We start from the raw sequence: 18,911 nt of genomic DNA, 5'->3' as shown, positions 1-18,911 counted from the left end.
AAACTTACAAACTAAGAGCATCAAGCAGACTAAGAGCTGTTTTATTGGGAGGAAGATAGGAATAAATAATTTTCAGATTTCTTCTAAAATTAAGATTCTATTACTATTTAGAATTACCTTTTTGACTTCATCAATTATTGACTTAAAAAAATTATACCATGAGTGGATAAAGTCAATCATCTGTCATCTGTGGAGATATACTTTTCCACATCCCTATAATACGATCTTTAAAATGAGAAACTATGGTTTTTTTATCATATATAGACATATGTGCATCTATAAATGTATATATAATATATATTAATCTATTAACCAAGCAAAACTCCTGCCCATATATATATATATATATATATATATATATATATAAAAACAATACACTAAATATATACAAGTAAATACTAAGTCAGTTAGTCAGTTCAGTCACTCAGTCATGTCTGACTCTTTGCGACCCCATGAATTGCAGCACACCAGGCCTCCCTGTCCATCACCAACTCACAGAGTTCACCCAAACTAATGTCCATCGAGTCGGTGATGCCATCCAGCCATCTCATCCTCTGTCATCCCCTTCTCCTCCTGCCTTCAATCTTTCCCAACATCAGGGTCTTTCAAATGAGTCAGCGCTTCGCATCAGGTGGCCAAAATATTGGAGTTTGAGCTTCAACATCAGTCCTTCCAAAGAACACCCAGGACTGACCTCCTTTAGGATGGACTGGTTGGATCTCCTTGCAGTCCAAGGGACTCTCAAGAGTCTTCTCCAACACCACAGTTCAAAAGCTTCAATTCTTCGGCGCTCAGCTTTCTTCACAGTCCAACTCTCACATCCATACGTGACTACTGGAAAAACCATAGCCTTGACTAGATGGACCTTTGTTGGCAAAGTACTGTCTCTGCTTGTAAATATCTGTGTATACTATAATTATATATGAAGTTAATAATACTTTTTAAAATTTATTTATTTTGCTGCTGCTGCTAAGTCGCTGCAGTTGTGCCCGACTCTGTGCGACCCGTAGACGGCAGCCCACCAGGCTTCCCATCTCTGGGATTCTCCAGGCAAGAACACTGGAGTGTGTTGCCATTTCCTTCTCCAATGCATGAAACTGAAAAGTGAAAGTGAAGCCGCTCAGTCCTGTCTGACTCTAGCGACCCCATGGACTACAGCCGACCAGGCTCCTCCGTCCATGGATTTTCTAGGCAAAAGTACTGGAGTGGGGTGCCATTGCCTTCTCCATTATTTATTTTAATGGAGGCTAATTATTTTATAATATTGTGGTGGTTTTTGCCACACACAGACATGAATCAGCCATGGGTTTACATGTGTTCCCCGTCCTGAACCCTCTCCCACCTCCCTCCCCATCCACTCCCTCTGGGTCATCCTAGTGCATCAGCCCTGAGCACCCTTTCTCATGCATCGAACCTGGACTGGCAATCTGTTTCACATATGGTAATATACATATTCAATGTTATTCTTTCAGATCATTCCACTCTCGCCTTCTCCCACAGAGTCCAAAAGACTCTTCTATATATCTGTGTCTCCTTTGCTGTCTCGCATATAGGGTTATCGTTACCATCTTTCTAAATTCCATATATATGAAATCATACATTATACAATATACATTATACAATTAATGTATATACATTAATTATTGTATGTATAATAATTAATGTATGTACAATATAAATTATACAATATACGTTAGTATATTGTATTGGTGTTTTTCTTTCTGGCTTACTTCACTCTGTATGATAGGCTCCAGTCTCATCCACCTCCTTAGAACTGATTCAAATGTGTTCTTTTTAATGGCTGAGTAATACTCCATTGTGTATATGTACCACAGCTTTCCTATCCATTCATCTGCCGATGGACATCTAGGTTGCTTCCATGCCCTGGCTATTATAAACAGTGCTGCAATGAACACTGGGGTACATGTGTCTCTTTCAATTCTGGTTTCCTTGGTGTGTATGCCCAGCAGTGGGATTGCTGGGTCATATGGCAGCTCTATTTCCAGTTTTTTAGGAATCTCCACACTGTTCTCCATAGTAGCTCTACTAGTTTGCATTCCCACCAACAGTGTGAGAGGGTTCCTTTTTCTCCACACCCTCTCCAGCATTTATTGCTTGTAGACTTTTTGATAGCGGCCATTCTGACTGGTGTGAGATGGAACCTCACTGTGGTTTTGATTTGCATTTCTCTGATAATGAGTGATGTTGAGCATCTTTTCATGTGTTTGTTAGCCATCTGTATGTCTTCTTTGGAGAAATGTCTGTTTAGTTCTTTGGCCCATTTTTTGATTGGGTTGTTTATTTTTCTGGAATTGAGCTGCAGGAGTTGCTTGTATATTTTTGAGATTAATTCTTTGTCAGTTCCTTCATTTGCTATTATTTTCTCCCATTCTGAAGGCTGTCTTTTCACTTGCTTATAGTTTCCTTCATTGTGCAGAAGCTTTTAAGTTTAATTAGATCCCATTTGTTTAGTATTGCTTTTATTTCCATTACTCTGGGAAGTGGGTCATAGAGGATCCTGCTGTGATTTATGTCGGAGAGTGTTTTGCCTATGTTTTCCTCTAGGAGTTTTATAGTTTCTGGTCTTATGTTTAGATCTTTAACCCATTTTGAGTTTATTTTTGTGTATGGTGTTAGAAAGTGTTCTAGTTTCATTCTTTTACAAGTGGCTGACCAGTTTTCCCAGCACCACTTGTTAAAGAGATTGTCTTTTCTCCATTGTATATTCTTTCTCCTTTGTCAAAGATAAGGTTTCCATCAGTTCAGTTCAGTTCAGTTCAGTCACTCGATCGTTCAGTTCAGTTCAGTCACTCGATCGTGTCTGACTCTTCACGACCCCTTGAACTGCAGCACGCCAGGCCTCCCTGTCCATCACCAACTCCCAGAGTTCACTCAAACTCACATCCATCAAGTCGGTGATGCCATCCAGCCATCTCATCCTCTGTTGTCCCCTTTTCATCCTGCCCCCAATCTCTCCCAGCATCAGAGTCTTCCACAGGTACATGGATTTATCTCTGGGCTTTCTATTTTGTTCCATTGATCTATATTTCTATCTTTGTGCCAGTACCACACTGTCTTTATGACTGTGGCTTTGTAGTATAGCCTGAAGTCAGGCAGCTTGTTTCCTCCAGTTCCATTCTTCTTTCTTAAGATTGCTTTGGCTATTTGAGGTTTTTTGTACTTCCATACAAATTGTGAAATTATTTGTTCTAGTTCTGTGAAAAATACCGTTGGTAGCTTGATAGGGATTGCATTGAATCTACAGATCGCTGTCGGTAGTATACTTATTTTTACTATATTGATTCTTCCAATCCATGAACATGGTATATTTCTCCATCTATTTGTGTCCTCTTTGATTTCTTTCATAGTTTTCTATGTTTCATAGTTTTCTATATATAGGTCTTTTTTTTCTTTAGGTAGATATATTCCTAAGTATTTTATTCTTTTCACTGCAATGGTGAATGGAACTGTTTCCTTAATTTCTCTTTCTGTTTTCTCATTGTAAGTGTATAGGAATGCAAGGGATTTCTGTGTGTTGATTTTATATCCTGCAACTTTACTCTATTCATTGATTAGCTCTAGTAAGTTCCTGGTGGAGTCTTTAGGGTTTTCTATGTAGAGGATCATGTCATCTGCAAACAGTGAGAGTTTTACTTCTTCTTTTCCAATCTGGATTCCTTTTATTTTTTTTTTTTTCTGCTCTGCTGTGGCCAAAACTTCCAAAACTATGTTGAATAGTAGTGGTCAAAGTGGGCACCCTTGTCTTATTCCTGACTTTAGGGGAAATGCTTTCAATTTTTCACCATTGAGGATAATGTTTGCTGTAGGTTTGTCATATATAGCTTTTATTATGTTGAGGTATGTTCCTTCTATTCCTGCTTTCTGGAGAGTTTTTATCATAAATGGATGTTGAATTTTGTCAAAAGCTTTCTCTGCATCTATTGAGATAATCATATGGTTTTTATCTTTCAATTTGTGAATGTGGTGTATTACATTGATTGATTTGTGGATATTAAAGAATCCTTGCATTCCTGGGATAAAGCCCACTTGGTCATGATGTATGATCTTTTTAATATGTTGTTGGATTCTGTTTACTGGAATTTTGTTAAGAATTTTTGCATCTATGTTCATCAGTGATATTGACCTGTAGCTTTCTTTTTGGGGGGCATCTTTGTCAGGTTTTGGTATGAGGGTGATGGTGGCCTCATAGAATGAGTTTGGAAGTTTACCTTCCTCTGCAATTTTCTGGAAGAGTTTGAGTAACATAGGTGTTAGCTCTACTCTTAATTTTTGGTAGAATTCAGCTGTGAAGCCGTCTAGTCCTCGGCTTTTGTTTGCTGGAAGATTTCTGATTACAGTTTCGATTTCCGTGCTTGTGATGGGTCTGTTAAGATTTCTACTTCTTCCTGGTTCAGTTTTGGAAAGTTACACTTTTCTAAGAATTTGTCCATTTATATATGTCATATATATATATATGACATATATATATGGACATTTATATATGACATATATAAACATAATACATATATTATGTATATAAATATATTACATATTTTACATGTAGCACCAGAAACTGAAATTGTGCTTATACAAGTATGTGATAAACATTGTGATTTAAATAGCTTAAAATTTAAAATGTACACATGCATATACATGTGTATACAAGTATGACATTTATGTATATGTATATGTGTATATACTTTTATGATTTTTTCTAACACTATTTTCTGATGCAGGTCATTATAAAATAAATTAATAGGTAGTTTAAAATCTTTCAAAACATTTAAAAACACAAGTTTTTCAAGTACTTCCACTTTATAAGCAGTACTATAAAATTAAATATTTTGATATAGAAAAAGTATTTCACAGACTAAAACTATTTAGCATATGTGCTTCTCTGGTGGCTCAGATGGTAAAGAATCTGCCTGCAGTATGGAAGACCTAGGTTTGATTCCTTGGTGGAGAAGATCCTCTGGAGGAGGGCATGGCAACCTGCTCCAGTATTCTTGCCTGGAGAATCCTGAAGGACAGAGGAGCCTGGAAGGCTACAGTCCATGGGGCTGCAAAAAGTTGGACATGACTGAGCAACTAAGCACAACACAAAATAAAAAGTCAAAACTGGATTACTCATTTATTACTCACTGTAATAATAATGAATATTATATAATGCAAGGGTAAAAATTTTATAAGGAAACTATGAATGAATGAATACATCTGAAACAGGGATACTCTTTGTGCATGCTTTTTCCAACCCTGTAGAACCTCCAACTGTCCCACTTAATTCCAGATAGTTCCAATACACAAACGTAGGTCTCACAGAAGACAAACACTGTTGTCATTCTGGAGTGTTAACAATAAATATAAAAATGCTGGCATTCTGCATAACTAAGGACATTTCTACAACATTAAATTAAGGAGTCAGAGTACTTGCCTGACCAAGGTAATATCCATATCCTTCTGCATAAGTTCTGTCTGTTTATTATTCAGCTCTAATGATAGTGCATTATATTTGCTCTGTGATACTTCAATTTCTTGCCTTGCCTCAATTAAATTGTCTTCAAAGGCCTAAAAATAGAGCATTCATATCACAATCAAATATAATAAATATTAAATAAATAAAAGTCTGTCATATTTAACTAAAAAAAATCCACAAAATAAGTGAAAAATTAATAGTGTTTTCAATTTTACTTTTTTTTTCATTTAATTAAAAGAATGTTAGTCCAATCAAAGAAACTTTATATCAGTCACAGGTCATTTTTTTCAGAAACTGTAAAAGTAACATGGTCTCCTGGTGTGAAAGTTAAGAATCTAAAGCAAATAAAATTGAAAATCTATGTAGAAATTTACTTATTAAAATTTCAATAAAGGAAGGACTGTACAACAAAAAGGTTGCTAATTACATGAACGAAAAAAGAACTCATTAACTTAAATATTGGAGGAGGCAATGGCACCCCACTCCAGTACTCTTTCCTGGAAAATCCCATGGAGGGAGGAGCCTAGTAGGCTCCAGTCCACGGGGTTGCTAAGAGTTGGGCATGACTGAGCGACTTCACTTTCACTTTTCACTTTCATGCATTGGAGAAGGAAATGGCAACCCACGCCAGTGTTCTTGCCTAGAGAATCCCAGGGACAGAGGAGCCTGGTGGGCTGCCGTCTATGGGGTCGCACAGAGTCGGACTTAAATATTACTCAATAGCCGATATTTTATTATTGCCTTAATTTTAAATGCAGATACATAAACACACTCAGAGAAGAAAAAAATGGTGCAGCAAAAAAATAATAAGTTTATAATGTTTCAGATTCAGATCATGCTGAGTTCACTTACTGTGGTGAAAGTTCACCTAAAGTTCTTCAAACCTTGCCTTTTCCTCATGATAATTTTGTAAACTGTGTTTTCACTTTGAAACAATTTTAAAATTGATGTTACTTTTTTTCAAAAATATAAAATCTAAATTATTTTCATAAAGTATTAAATAAATATTTTATCTAAAACTATAAAGTGAAAAAGTGAACATCGCTCAGTCTGTCTGACTCTTTGCAAACCAATGGACTATACAGTCCATGGAATTCTCCAGGCCAGAATACTGGAGTGGGTAGCCTTGCCCTTCTCCAGGGGATCTTCCCAATTCAGGGATCAAACCAGATCTTTCACATTGCAGGCAGATTCTTTACCAGCTGAGCCACAAGGGAAGCCCAAGAATACTGCAGTGGGTGGCCTATCCCTTCTCCAGTGGATCTTCTGGACCCAGGAATTGAACCAGGGTCTCCTGTGTTGCAGGTGGATACTTTACCAACTGAGCTATCAAAAATACATCATACATTCATTATTTCCAATCCAAAACTGAGCAACAAATTTTAGGTCAAGCACTAAAAATCTATTATACTCTAGAAATGCTCTCATACTCCATATATTCACTGTGTAGTAACTTGAATGAATTTTTGAAGAGAAAAATACTGGGTTTTAGCCAAGATAACACTGCAAGTACATGCGTATTTCATTTTATCATGTTTCCTTTTACTGCACTTCACTGATACTGCATTTTTTTTACAAATTGAAGGACTGTGGCAATTTTTCGTCAAATCTATCAATGTAATTTTTCCAACATTTGCTCACTTCATATCTCTGTTACACTTTGGTAATTCAACTCTTTCATTATTATTATATTTGGTACGGTGATCTGTGATGAATGATATTTGATGTTACTACAACTTACTTCTTCCCTCTTGGCTCAGACAGTAAAGAATCCACCTGTGGATTACAGAACACCTGGGTTCAGTCCCTGGGTTGAGAAGATCCCCTGGAGGAGGGCATGGCAACTCACTCCAATATTCTTGCCTGGAGAATCCCATGAACAGAGGAGTCTGGTGGGCTACAATCCATGGGATCGCAAAGAGTCAGTCATAACTAAGAGACTAAGCACAGCACTACAACTTACTAAAGGCTCAGATGATGGTTAGACTTCTTTAGGAATAAAGTGTTTTAAAATAAGGTTTGTAAATTGTTGCTTTAGACATAATGCTTGCACACTTAACAGACTACAGTATAGCATAAATATAACATTTATATGCATTGGGAAACCAAAAAATTTGTGTAACTTACTTCACTGCAATATTCACTTTATTGTGGCAGTCTGGAACCAAACCCAAAACATCTCTGAGGTATACCTGTACTTCTTAAATTCCCATTTATTAGAAAAGAGTAATTGTATATATATATATATATTATACATATATACATACATACATATAATATATATGTAATATGTATGTATAATATATATACATACATATATGTAATATATATGTATAATACATACATACATACATATATATATATAATATATATGTATAATATATATAATTATATATAATGCATATATATTACATATATATATATACACAATTACTCTTTTCTAATAAATGGGAATTTAAGAAGTACAGGTATATATATACATATATATATCAGTAGGTTTGTGGATGGATGGAAGAAAGAGATAGAGAGACAGAAGGAAAGACGGGAGGAAAGGGAGGCAAGAGAAGGGATGAAGTGGCTAATCCTTTTTATCCAGTTCACACCCCCCCCACACACACACACAACTTTCTCCAGTAAAGCACTACTCTGTTCTCTGAATTTATGGATTTGTTTCTGTTTATTTTATTTTTGTCTTTTTATATTCTACAAATCAGTGAAATCATACGGTGTTTTTCTTTCTCCATTAGACTGCCTTACTTACATAATAACCTCAAGGTTCATCCGTATTGTCACAAATGGTAAGATTTCATGTTTTTGACAGCTGAGTCGTATTCTACTGTGTGTGTGTGTACATATGCACATATGTATACCATATCTTCTTTATCCGTTCATTGGCTGATACAGACTCAGGTTGTTTTCATATCTTAGCTGTTATAAACAGTGCCACAATGAACATAGTGGTACATATCTTTTTTAATTAGTGCCTTTGTGTTCTTTAAACAAATACCCAGAAGCAGGATAGCTGAATCATATGGCAGTTCTATTCTTAACTTTTTGAAATCTCCATACTGTTTTCCACAGTGGCTGCCAATTTACATTCCCAACAAGAAATATAAGACTTCCCTTTTCTCAACATCCTTAACAGTACTTATTATTTCTTTTATTTTGAAAAAGAGCTATTCTACAAGGAGTGAGGTGATACCTCACTGTAGTTCTGATTTGCATTTCTGTAATAATTAGTGATGTTGATCAACTTTTCATATGCCTGTTGTCTATATATACGTCTTCCTGGAGAAAATGTTTATTCGGGTAGTTTGTCCATTTTTAACTGGGTTGTTTATATCTTGTTGAGTTGTATGAGTTCTGTATATTTTTAGATTTTACCCTTTATCAAATATATCATTTGCAGGTATCTTTTACATTCAGTAGATTGTCTTTCATTTGTAGATGGTATCATTTGCTATGCAAAAGCTTTTTAGGATGATGTAGTTCAGTTAAGTTGCTCAGTTGTATCCAACTCTTTGCGACCCCATGAACTGCAGCATGCCAGGCCCCCCTGTCCATCACCAACTCCCAGAGTTTACCCAAACTCATGTCCATTGAGTCGATGATGCCATCTAACCATCTCATCCTCTGTCATTCCCTTCTCCTCCTGCCTTCAATCTTTCCCAACATCAGGGTCTTTCAAATGAGTCAGCGCTTCGCATCAGGTGGCCAAAATATTGGAGTTTGAGCTTCAACATCAGTCCTTCCAATGAACACCTAGGACTGACCTCCTTTAGGATGGACTGGTTGGATCTCCTGGCAGTCCAAGGGACTCTCAAGAGTCTTCTCCAACACCACTGTTCAAAAGCATCAATTTTTCTGCGCTCAGCTTTCTTTATAATCCAACTCTCACATCCATACATGACTACTGGAAAAACCATAGCCTTGACCAGATGGACCTTCAGTACAATTTATTTTTGCTTTTACTTCCCTTACCTGAAAAGACATATCCAGAATGACATTGCTAAGACTAGTGTCAAAGAGCATACCACCCAAGTTATCCTCAAAGTTTTATGATTTCATGACTTACATTTAAAATTTTAATCCACTTTTCTTTTGTGTGTGTATGGTTTGAGACAGTGGTCTAGTTTCACTTTTTTTTCCCCCATGTGGCTGTCCAGGCTTCCCAACATCATTTATTGAAAAGGCTATCCTTTTTCCATTGTATTTTCATTGTTCCTTTGTTGTCTATTAATTGCCTGTATAAGTGTGTGTTTATTTCTGGGTTCTAAATTCTATTCCACCGATGTATGTGTCTGTTTCTCTGAAAATACCATCCTGTTTTGATTACTATGGCTTTGTAGTCTAGGTGAAATCATGGACTGTGATACCAATAGCTTTGTTCTTTTTTCTCAGGATTGCTTTAGCTATTCAAGGTCTTTAGTGGTTCCATTATAAATTTAAGAAATTTTTGTTGTTTGTGTCAAAAATGTCCTTGTGATTTTGAAATGGATTGAATTGAACTTATATATTTTTAGGTCATATGGATATTTTAACAATGTTAATCATTCCAACTCATAGGCAGAGAATATTTTTTAATTTATGTATTTTTTCCAATTTCTTAACAATGTTCAGGTCTTTTATACCTTTGGTTTAATTTATTCCTAAGTATTTCATTCTTTTGTTTTGATTATAAATAAAACTGGTTTTCTTAATTTCTCTTTCTACTAGATCTTTGTTCACATATATAAATGCAACACAGGTTTGTATGTTGATTTTGTACCCTGCCACTCTGTCATATTTATTTTTTCTAATAGCTTTTTTTGTAGAGTTTTTTCTTTATCATTTTATAAAATCATGTCATCCACAAACAGTGACACTTTTACTTCTTTCTTTCCATCTGGACTCCTTTTATTTCTTTTTCTTGCCTAATTGCTCTTGTTAGGACTTCCAATATTATGTTGAATAACAGTGGCAAGAGTAGCCTTTGTTCTGGTCCTGATGTTAGAGACAGAACTTTTAGTTTTTCACCATTGAGTATGATGTTAGATGTGGATTTGTCATTTACAACTTTATTATGATGAGGTATGTCATTTTTATAACCATTTAGTTGAGAGGTGTTTTTTTTTTAATCACAAATGAGCACTGAATCTTGTCAAATGCCTTTTTTGCATTTATTGAGATAATTATGATTTTCATCCTTCATTTTGTTAATGTGATATCCTATTGATTGATCTGCAGATGTTGAAACTTCTTTATATCCTGGGATAAATCCCACTTGATCATGGTGATGATTCTTTTAATGTACTGTTTTACTTGACTTGCTAATACTTTAATTCAGAAATTTTGCATCTATGTTCATCAGAGATATTGGCCTGTAATTTTCTTTTTCTGCGTGTTGTCTTTATGTGGTTTTTGTATAAGAGTGGAGTTAGCCTCATAAAATGAGTTAGGAATCATAATCCCCTCTTCAGTTTTTCGGAAGAGTCTGAGAAGAATAGATACTAAATCTTCTTTGAATGGTTGGCAGAATTTATCTGTGAAGTCATCCAGGTCTGGAGAGCTTTCTGATTATCATTTCAATTTCTTTATAGTGATATGGTCTATTAAGATTTTCTATTTCTTCATGATTCGATCTTGGAAGTTGTATAATTCTAAGAATTTGTCCATTTCATCTAGTTTGTTCAATTTGTTGGCATAGAGCTGTTCATAATATTCTCTTACAATCCTTCATATTTCTGTGGTATTCATTGTTATGTCTCCTCACTCATTTCTATATTTTCTAGAGTTTTGTCTTTTTTTTTCCTTAAAGAGTATAACTAAAGATTTGCTGATTTTATCTTTTCAAGGAGCTATCTAATTTCATTGATCTTTTTTCCTACTGTCTTTTTAGTCTCCATTTAATTGATTTCCCAGGTGGTTTACTGGTTTCAATATACGGTTTAAACTTGAGAAAAGTTCCATGTGTACTTGAGAAGAATATGCATTTTGCTGCACTTGGACTGAATATCCTGAACAAATCTATCCAATCCATCTGGTCTAATGCATCATTTAAGACCGTTGTATCATTGTTGAATTTTGTCTGGATGAACTATCTGTCAATGTAAATTGGGTATTGAAGTCCCCTACTATTGTGTTACAGTCAATTGCTCCTTTTAGGCTTGTTAGTAACTGTTTCACATACACTCTGGTGCTTTCTATGTTAGATATGTGTGTGTGTGTGTGTGTGTGTGTGTGTGTGTGTGTGTGTGTATGTTGTATCTTCTTGATGAATGGTCCCCTTTATCATTATATACTGTTCAATTTCGTCTCATTACTTTTTTTGACTTCAAGTATATTTTGTCTGATATGAGTATGTCTACATCAACTTCCTTTGAATATCATTTGCTTGGAGTATCATATTCAATCCCTTCACTTTGACCTTGCATTTGTCTTTAGAACTGAGGTGAGTCTTCTAGAGACAGCATATAGTCTTATTTTTTAATGCATCTGGTTACTCTGTGTCTTTTGACTGGTGAATTCAATCCATTACATGAATTATAATTGATAGATGAAAACTAAGTACTGCCATTTTACTTTTTGTTTTCTGGTTGTTTTATATCTCCATCATTTCTTTTACTTTGTATTTATGTCTGCTGTTTTGGTTTGCTGGTTTTCTGTGATGCTTTTCTCGTTTATTCTTTGTTCATTTTCATGTCTCTGCTGTAGATTTATATTTTGTGTTTACTGTGGGTTTGGTATAAAATATCTCAGTGGTTAAAAATCCTCTTTTTTTCTGTTGATAGCATCTTCATTTATGTCTATGGATTACATCCTTTTCCTCTTCCCTTTTGTTTTTACTGTCTCAAATTATCCCTTTATATGTTCTGAGTTTTTACCAAACTGCAAGTGGCTATAGTTATTTTTTCCCCTTTAATGTTTCTGCTATAATACAGTATTTAGAAGCCTATTCAAATAGAGTTAAGTTTTTCTGATTCTATTTATCCCCTTGCTAAAATACGTGTACCCTTGCCTTTTTATTTCTGATAGAAGAGCACTTTTCAACATTTCTTGTACAACAGGTCTAGTTTTGATGAACTCCCTGAGCTTTTACATGTCTTGGAAAACCTTTATTTCTCCTTCATAGCTAAATGATAACTTTGCTGGATAGAGTACTCTTGGGTAAGAGTTCTTGTCTTTCAGTATTTTGAACTTGTTATTCCAATCCCTCCAGACTGTAGGATTTCTACTGAGAAATCTCCTGAGAGCCTTAAAGGGGTTCCCCTGGAGGTTGCGTTCAATTCAGTTCAGTCACTCAATAGTGTCTTTGCGACCCCATGGACTGCAGCATGCCAAGCCTTCCTGTCCATCACCAACTCCCGGAGTTTACTCAAACTCATGTCTATTGAGTCAGTGATGACATCCAACCATCTCATCCTCTGCTGTCCCGTTCTCCTCCTGCCTTCAATCTTTCCCAACATGAGGGTCTTTTCAAATGAGTCAGCTCTCTGCATCAGGTGGCCAAAGTATTAAGAGTTTCAGCTTCAACATCAGTCCTTCCAGTGAACATTCAGGACTGATTTCCTTTAGGATGGACTGGTTAGATCTCCTTGAAGTCCAAGGGACTCTCAAGAGTCTTCTCCAACACCACAGTTCAAAAGCATCAATTCTTCTGCGCTCAGCTTTCTTTATAGTCCAACTCTCACATCCATACATGACTACTGGAAAAACCATAGCTTTGACTAGACGGACCTTTGCTGGCAAAGTAACATCTCTGCTTTTTAATATGCTGTCTAGATTGGCCATGGTAGATTACCATCCTTTTCTTTTTCCTGGCTGAATTTCAAAATTTTGTCATTGACTTTTGAAAATTTAATAAAATGTGTCTTAGACAAGGTTTTTGCATTGAGGTAATTATTCTCTTAGCCTCCTGGTCTTGTATACCCAGTTCTTTCCCTCCTCTTTGGGAGGCTCTTAGCTATCACAGATAAATTTTCTGCTCCCTTCTCCTTCTTTTCTCCTTCTGGTACACCCATTACCCTAATGTTGCCCTTCTAAAAGAGTTGAATAACTATTTTAGAATCTTCTCATTTTTTCATATCTCAATCCTTTTTCTTCTTCTACTACATTATTTCTTAATTTCCATCTTTGAGCTCACTAATTATCTCTTCACTATGATCTGCTCTGTATCCAGCACTTTATAATGCATTCCTCATATCATTTACTGAGTTCTTAAGTTCTATAATTTCTGTTTCTTTTTTAGTTTTAAAATCTTTGGTAAAGTATTCCTTCTGTTCATTAACTTTATTCCTGAGCTCAATGAACTACCTTTCTGAATTTTGTGTTAACTAGTTGAGTTTCTTCATGACAGCTATTTTGAATTCTCTATCAATCAGATTGCAATGCTCCATAATTTTTAAGCTTAGTTTCTGGGGAACTGTCATTTTCTTTTTGTGGTAAAGTGTTACTGTGGTTTTTCATGGTGCTCGATCAGTTTTTCCTCTGCTGACACATAGAAGTAGGGAACACCTTTCTGCTTTACTCTAACAATTCAACAGGTCAGAAATTAGAAGTCTTTCTTTTAATTTCCAGTAGGTGGTGATATAATACAAGTTTTGGGCTTCTCTTACTTGAGATGCCTCTGGGTGTATCTGAGAGTCTACATTTTCCATGCTCCTCTGCCTCTGTGTGGCCCTGTGCCTTCATTATTGTTTCTCGTGTCTCTAGGGTCGTTGGTGCCCTGCTTCCACAAGTGTCATAGTTGCTGCTGCCTGGGGCACTGGGATGGTGGGCTATTCCCTCATATCTGGGATCCTGAATTGCAGGTTGCACAACGATGAGGGAAGAGGCGGGAGGAGGCAGGGTCCTGCAGATGCCTCCATGGTATCCAGTGTTATAACTTTCCTGTGGGTGACTCTGTGGTGTCCAGTGCTGTAATTTTCCTGCGGGTACCTCTGTAGCATTCAGTATCGTAAGCTGCAGATGTGCAAGTGAAGGGCAAGAGTAAGGCCTCACTATCACTGCTGCCCAGTTTCTTGTGGCTGCAGGCACCACTGTGGCCAGGAAGATAGCATCATGTGCATCACCTCCTCTGTCACTGTCAGATTCTCTGAGATTGTGGGCACAGGTGCTGGTGTTGATAGACCAGGACTGCAAGCATGTCTCCACTGTTCCCTTCGTTCTGCATCCTCCATATTTTCCAATCCAACCATCTTTAGTGCACAGATATGCAGAATTCTCCAGCATCCTGATGTACTGAACACAGACATCTTTGTTGTGCTGTGGATGTTTTAGTAGTTGTATATTGAAGGTGAAAGACATAGATAGCTTTTCATTTGTGATGGTGCTAACTTTACAGAATATAACTTTAAACATACATTTTTCAACCAAAAAATTATAACATGCAAGAAAGAGACAAGCATCATTCATAAAACGGAAAGAAACCAGGCAACAGATACTGTCCATGAGAAAATTCAGATACCAGATTTCAAATAGATTTCAAGAGACATTATAAGTATACTTAAAAAGCAAAAGAAAATCATGCTTTTAAAAGTACCATATCTTTTTCAAAACAGTAAAATGACAGTCTTATCCAATAGCAAATACCAAAAAAGTATATATTTTAAAACATTCAAGTGGAAGATCTGGTACTAAAAAAGCACAGTGACTAAAATGAAAATATATATATATATATTAACCTTACCAGAAGAGCTCAACTTTTAATATGAATTGGTAGGAATAAGAACAAAAAATTTGAAGATATATCAAAAAATAATAAAAATGAATAGACACAGAGAAATAATGGGACATAATCAGAAGGAGAGGCAATAGAATAAGGAACAGAAAAAATACTCCAAGAAATAATGGCTGAAAACTACCAAACAATGATGAAAAACATTAATCTATACATCCAAGAAACACTACAAACTCTCTAAGTACTATATATAAACAGAGATGATCATGAATAGACACATCATGGTCAAAATGCTAAAAGCCAAAGACAAGGAGAATCTGTTAGAAACCAAAAGAGAAAATGACTCATTATTTCCAATACACTTCAATAATATTAGCAACTGACTTTTCTTCAAAAATAATGGAGACTACAGACAGAGATAACATATTAAAAATGCTCAAAGAAAAACACTGCCAACACAGATTACTATATCCAGTAATACTATATATCTAGAATACCATAGCTGGATAGAGTATCCAGAATACTATATCTATTGCCAACAGGAATACTATATCCAGTAATACTATATCCAGTAAAAATACTAACCCATTTATAAACGAAGGCAATGAGTAACACTTGCATAATGCTGAGTATGTAGCTCCGAGCACTCTTGCCTGAAAAAACTTGCAAAAAATAGTAGAAACTGTCCAGAACCAATGTTGGAAAACTCAGAATTTTACAATAATAAAGAAAACGTTGAACCAAGAAAAAGGTAACTTAAAAAATGGATAAAATATTCTTGAATTTTTTATAAGGCCTTCCACAGCTTATTCTCAGTACACTCAGTTCAGTTCAGTTCAGTTCGGTCGTTCAGTCATGTCCAACTCTCTGCAACCCCATGAATCGCAGCACACCAGGCCTCCCTGTCCATCACCAACTCACGGAGTTTACTCAAACTAATGTCCATCGAGTCGGTAATGCCATCCAGCCATCTCATCCTCTATTGTCCCCTTCTCCTCCTGCCCCCAATCCCTCCCAGCATCAGAGTCTTTTCCAATGAGTCAACTCTTCCCATGAGGTGGCCAAAGTATTAGAGTTTCAGCTTTAGCATCAGTCCTTCCAATGAACACCCAGGACTGATCGCCTTTAGAATGGACTGGTTGGATCTCCTTGCAGTCCAAGGGACTCTCAAGAGTCTTCTCCAACACCACAATTCAAAAGCATCAATTCTTCAGCACTCAGCTTCCTTCACAGTCCAACTCACATCCATACATGACCACTGGAAAAACCACAGCATTAACTAGACGAACCTTTGTTGGCAAAGTAACGTCTCTGCTTTTTAATATGCTATCTAGATTCGGACACGACTGAAGCAACTTAGCAGCAGTAGTAGCAGATTGGTCATAACTTTCCTTTCAAGGAGTAAGCGTCTCTTAATTTCATGGCTGCAATCAACATCTGCAGTGATTTTGGAGCCCAGAAAAATAAAGTCTGACACTGCTTCCACTGTTTCCCCATCTACTTTCCATGAAGTGATGGGACCAAATGCCATGATCTTCGTTTTCTGAATGTTGAGCTTTAAGCCAACCTTTTTCACTCTCCTCTTTCACTTTCATCAAGAGGCTCTTTAGTGCCTCTTCACTTTCTGCCAAAAGGGTGGTGTCATCTGCATATCTGAGGTTATTGATATTTCTCCCGGCAATCTTGATTCCAGCCTGTGCTTCTTCCAGCCCAGCATTTCTCATAATGTACTCTGCATATAGGTTAAATAAGCAGAGTGACAATATTCAGCCTTGACATACTCTTTTTCCTATTTGGAACCAGTCTGTTGTTCCATGTCCAGTTCTAACAGTCGCTTCCTGACCTGCATATAGGTTTCTCAAGAGGCAGGTCAGGTGGTCTGGTATTCCCATCTCTTTCAGAATTTTCCACAGTTTACCGTGATCCACATAGTCCAAGGCTTTGGCATAGTCAATAAAGCAGAAATAGATGTTTTTCTGGAACTCTCTTGCTTTTTTCGATGATCCAGTGAATGTTGGCAATTTCATCTCTGGTTCCTCTGCCTTTTCTAAAACCAGCTTGAACATCTGGAAGTTCACAGTTCACGTAATCCTGAAGCCTGGCTTGGAGAATTTTGAGCATTACTTTGCTAGCATGTGAGATGAGTGCAATTGTGAGGTAGTTTGAGCATTCTTTAGCTTTGCTTTCTTTGGGATTGGAATGAAAACTGAGCTTTTCCAGTTCTGTGGCCACTGCTGAGTTTTCCAAATTTGCTGGCATATTGAGTGCAGCACTTTCACAGCATCATCTTTCAGGATTTGAAACAGCTCAACTGGAATTCCATCACCTCCACTAGCTTTGTTCATAGTGATGCTTTCTAAGGCCCACTTGACTTCACATTCCAGGATGTCTGGCTCTAGGTGAGTGATCACATCATTGTGATTATCTGAGTTATGAATGTCTTTTTTGTACAGTTCTTCTGTGTATTCTTGCCACCTCTTCTTGATATCTTCTGCTTCTGTTAGGTCCATACCATTTCTGTCCTTTATCGAGCCCATCTTTGCATGATATGTTCCCTTGGTATCTCTAATTTTCTTCAAGAGATCTCTAGTCTTTCCTGTTCTATTGTTTTCCTCTATTTCTTTGTATTGACACACTAGCCATCTAAAATCCAAGAATCTTAAAACAGTATAATTCATATTGTGGCAGTAGCCAGTGTTCCCAGTAGGTGATCTTTTCTGGTTTGGGAAAGAGCAGAAAAAAAACTTTGCTAGCAAATTACTGTATGTGTCTGTTATAACTGGTCTAGTGGTGACCAAAAGGATGCAAAGGGATTATCTCTGACCAGACACTGAACACAGATTGGAAAAGTGGAGTTCAGTTCAGTTCAGTCGCTCAGTCGTGTTCGACTCTTTGCAACCCCATGTACTGCAGCATGCCAGGATTCCCTATCCATCACCAACTCCTAGAGCTTTGTCAAACTTATATCCATTGAGTTGGTGATGCCATCCAACCATCTTATCATGGCTCAAGTGCCTTTGCACAGGGCAAAAGATGACTGGTTACAATATGCAATAGGATGCCTAAGTCACAGACTAAATGTCGTGGGAAATTCTTTGGGAAATTAAGACATTCAAAAATACCCTTTCACATGGGAGAGTTTATAAGTCCACACATATCTTCAGAGAGAGACGCATATTCACAAAATCCAGAGGCACTTTACTTTGGGATAACCCCTGAGCTCAGTGCAAATCTGGGTAAGTATTAAAGGAATGCTCTATTAGCCATCTACAAGGACTGGGAAAGGAACTTGTTTTGAAGCTCTGTGTGTGATTTTTTCTTTTTGTTTTTTTCATTTTAGCAGTTGGCAGTCAAGGTGAAATTCGGTCACAAAAGGAGGAGACAAAAGCTAAAGGACAAAGACTTCAATAACTGAATACAGTAAAGAATAAACACTTTACAAAAATAAACTGAAGCACTAAACAAAAAGACTACCATAGCCTCCAGCAGTTAAAGCAGCAAAGTCTTGGGAAGGGGTAGGATCTGATTTCCAGCATTATCATATATTTGTTACCACAAATGCCCAACTTTCAAGAACAAGAAAAGGTTACAAAGCATACAAAGAAACCAGATAATGTGGCATATTCAAAGAAACACAAAAAGTAACAGAAACAATTCCTGAGGAAGCTCAGATATCAGATCTACAAGGCAAAACTTTAAAACTTTAAAACGTTAAAAACTATCTCTAGTATACTTAAAGAAAAATAAGTAAAAGAATTGAGGAAACCAGAAAAACAATGT

General features: G+C 36.5%; 1 protein-coding gene across 5 annotated transcripts in view; it reads right to left on the bottom strand.

Moving 5' to 3' along the window:
* CNTLN (centlein) overlaps window positions 1–18,911 on the bottom strand; it is a 357,018-nt gene that overhangs the window by 202,768 nt on the left and 135,339 nt on the right. For all 5 annotated transcript variants that reach the window (XM_070375943.1, XM_070375940.1, XM_070375942.1 and 2 more), the window contains one exon: window positions 5,428–5,565. In XM_070375943.1, coding sequence (XP_070232044.1) covers window positions 5,428–5,565 — 138 coding nt within the window. The remainder of the gene's footprint in view (window positions 1–5,427; window positions 5,566–18,911) is intronic.

This window comes from Bos mutus, chromosome 8, assembly GCF_027580195.1.
Source record: "Bos mutus isolate GX-2022 chromosome 8, NWIPB_WYAK_1.1, whole genome shotgun sequence".
In the NCBI taxonomy this organism is placed as follows: domain Eukaryota; kingdom Metazoa; phylum Chordata; class Mammalia; order Artiodactyla; family Bovidae; genus Bos; species Bos mutus.
This window is presented reverse-complemented; position numbering and strand designations above follow the sequence as displayed.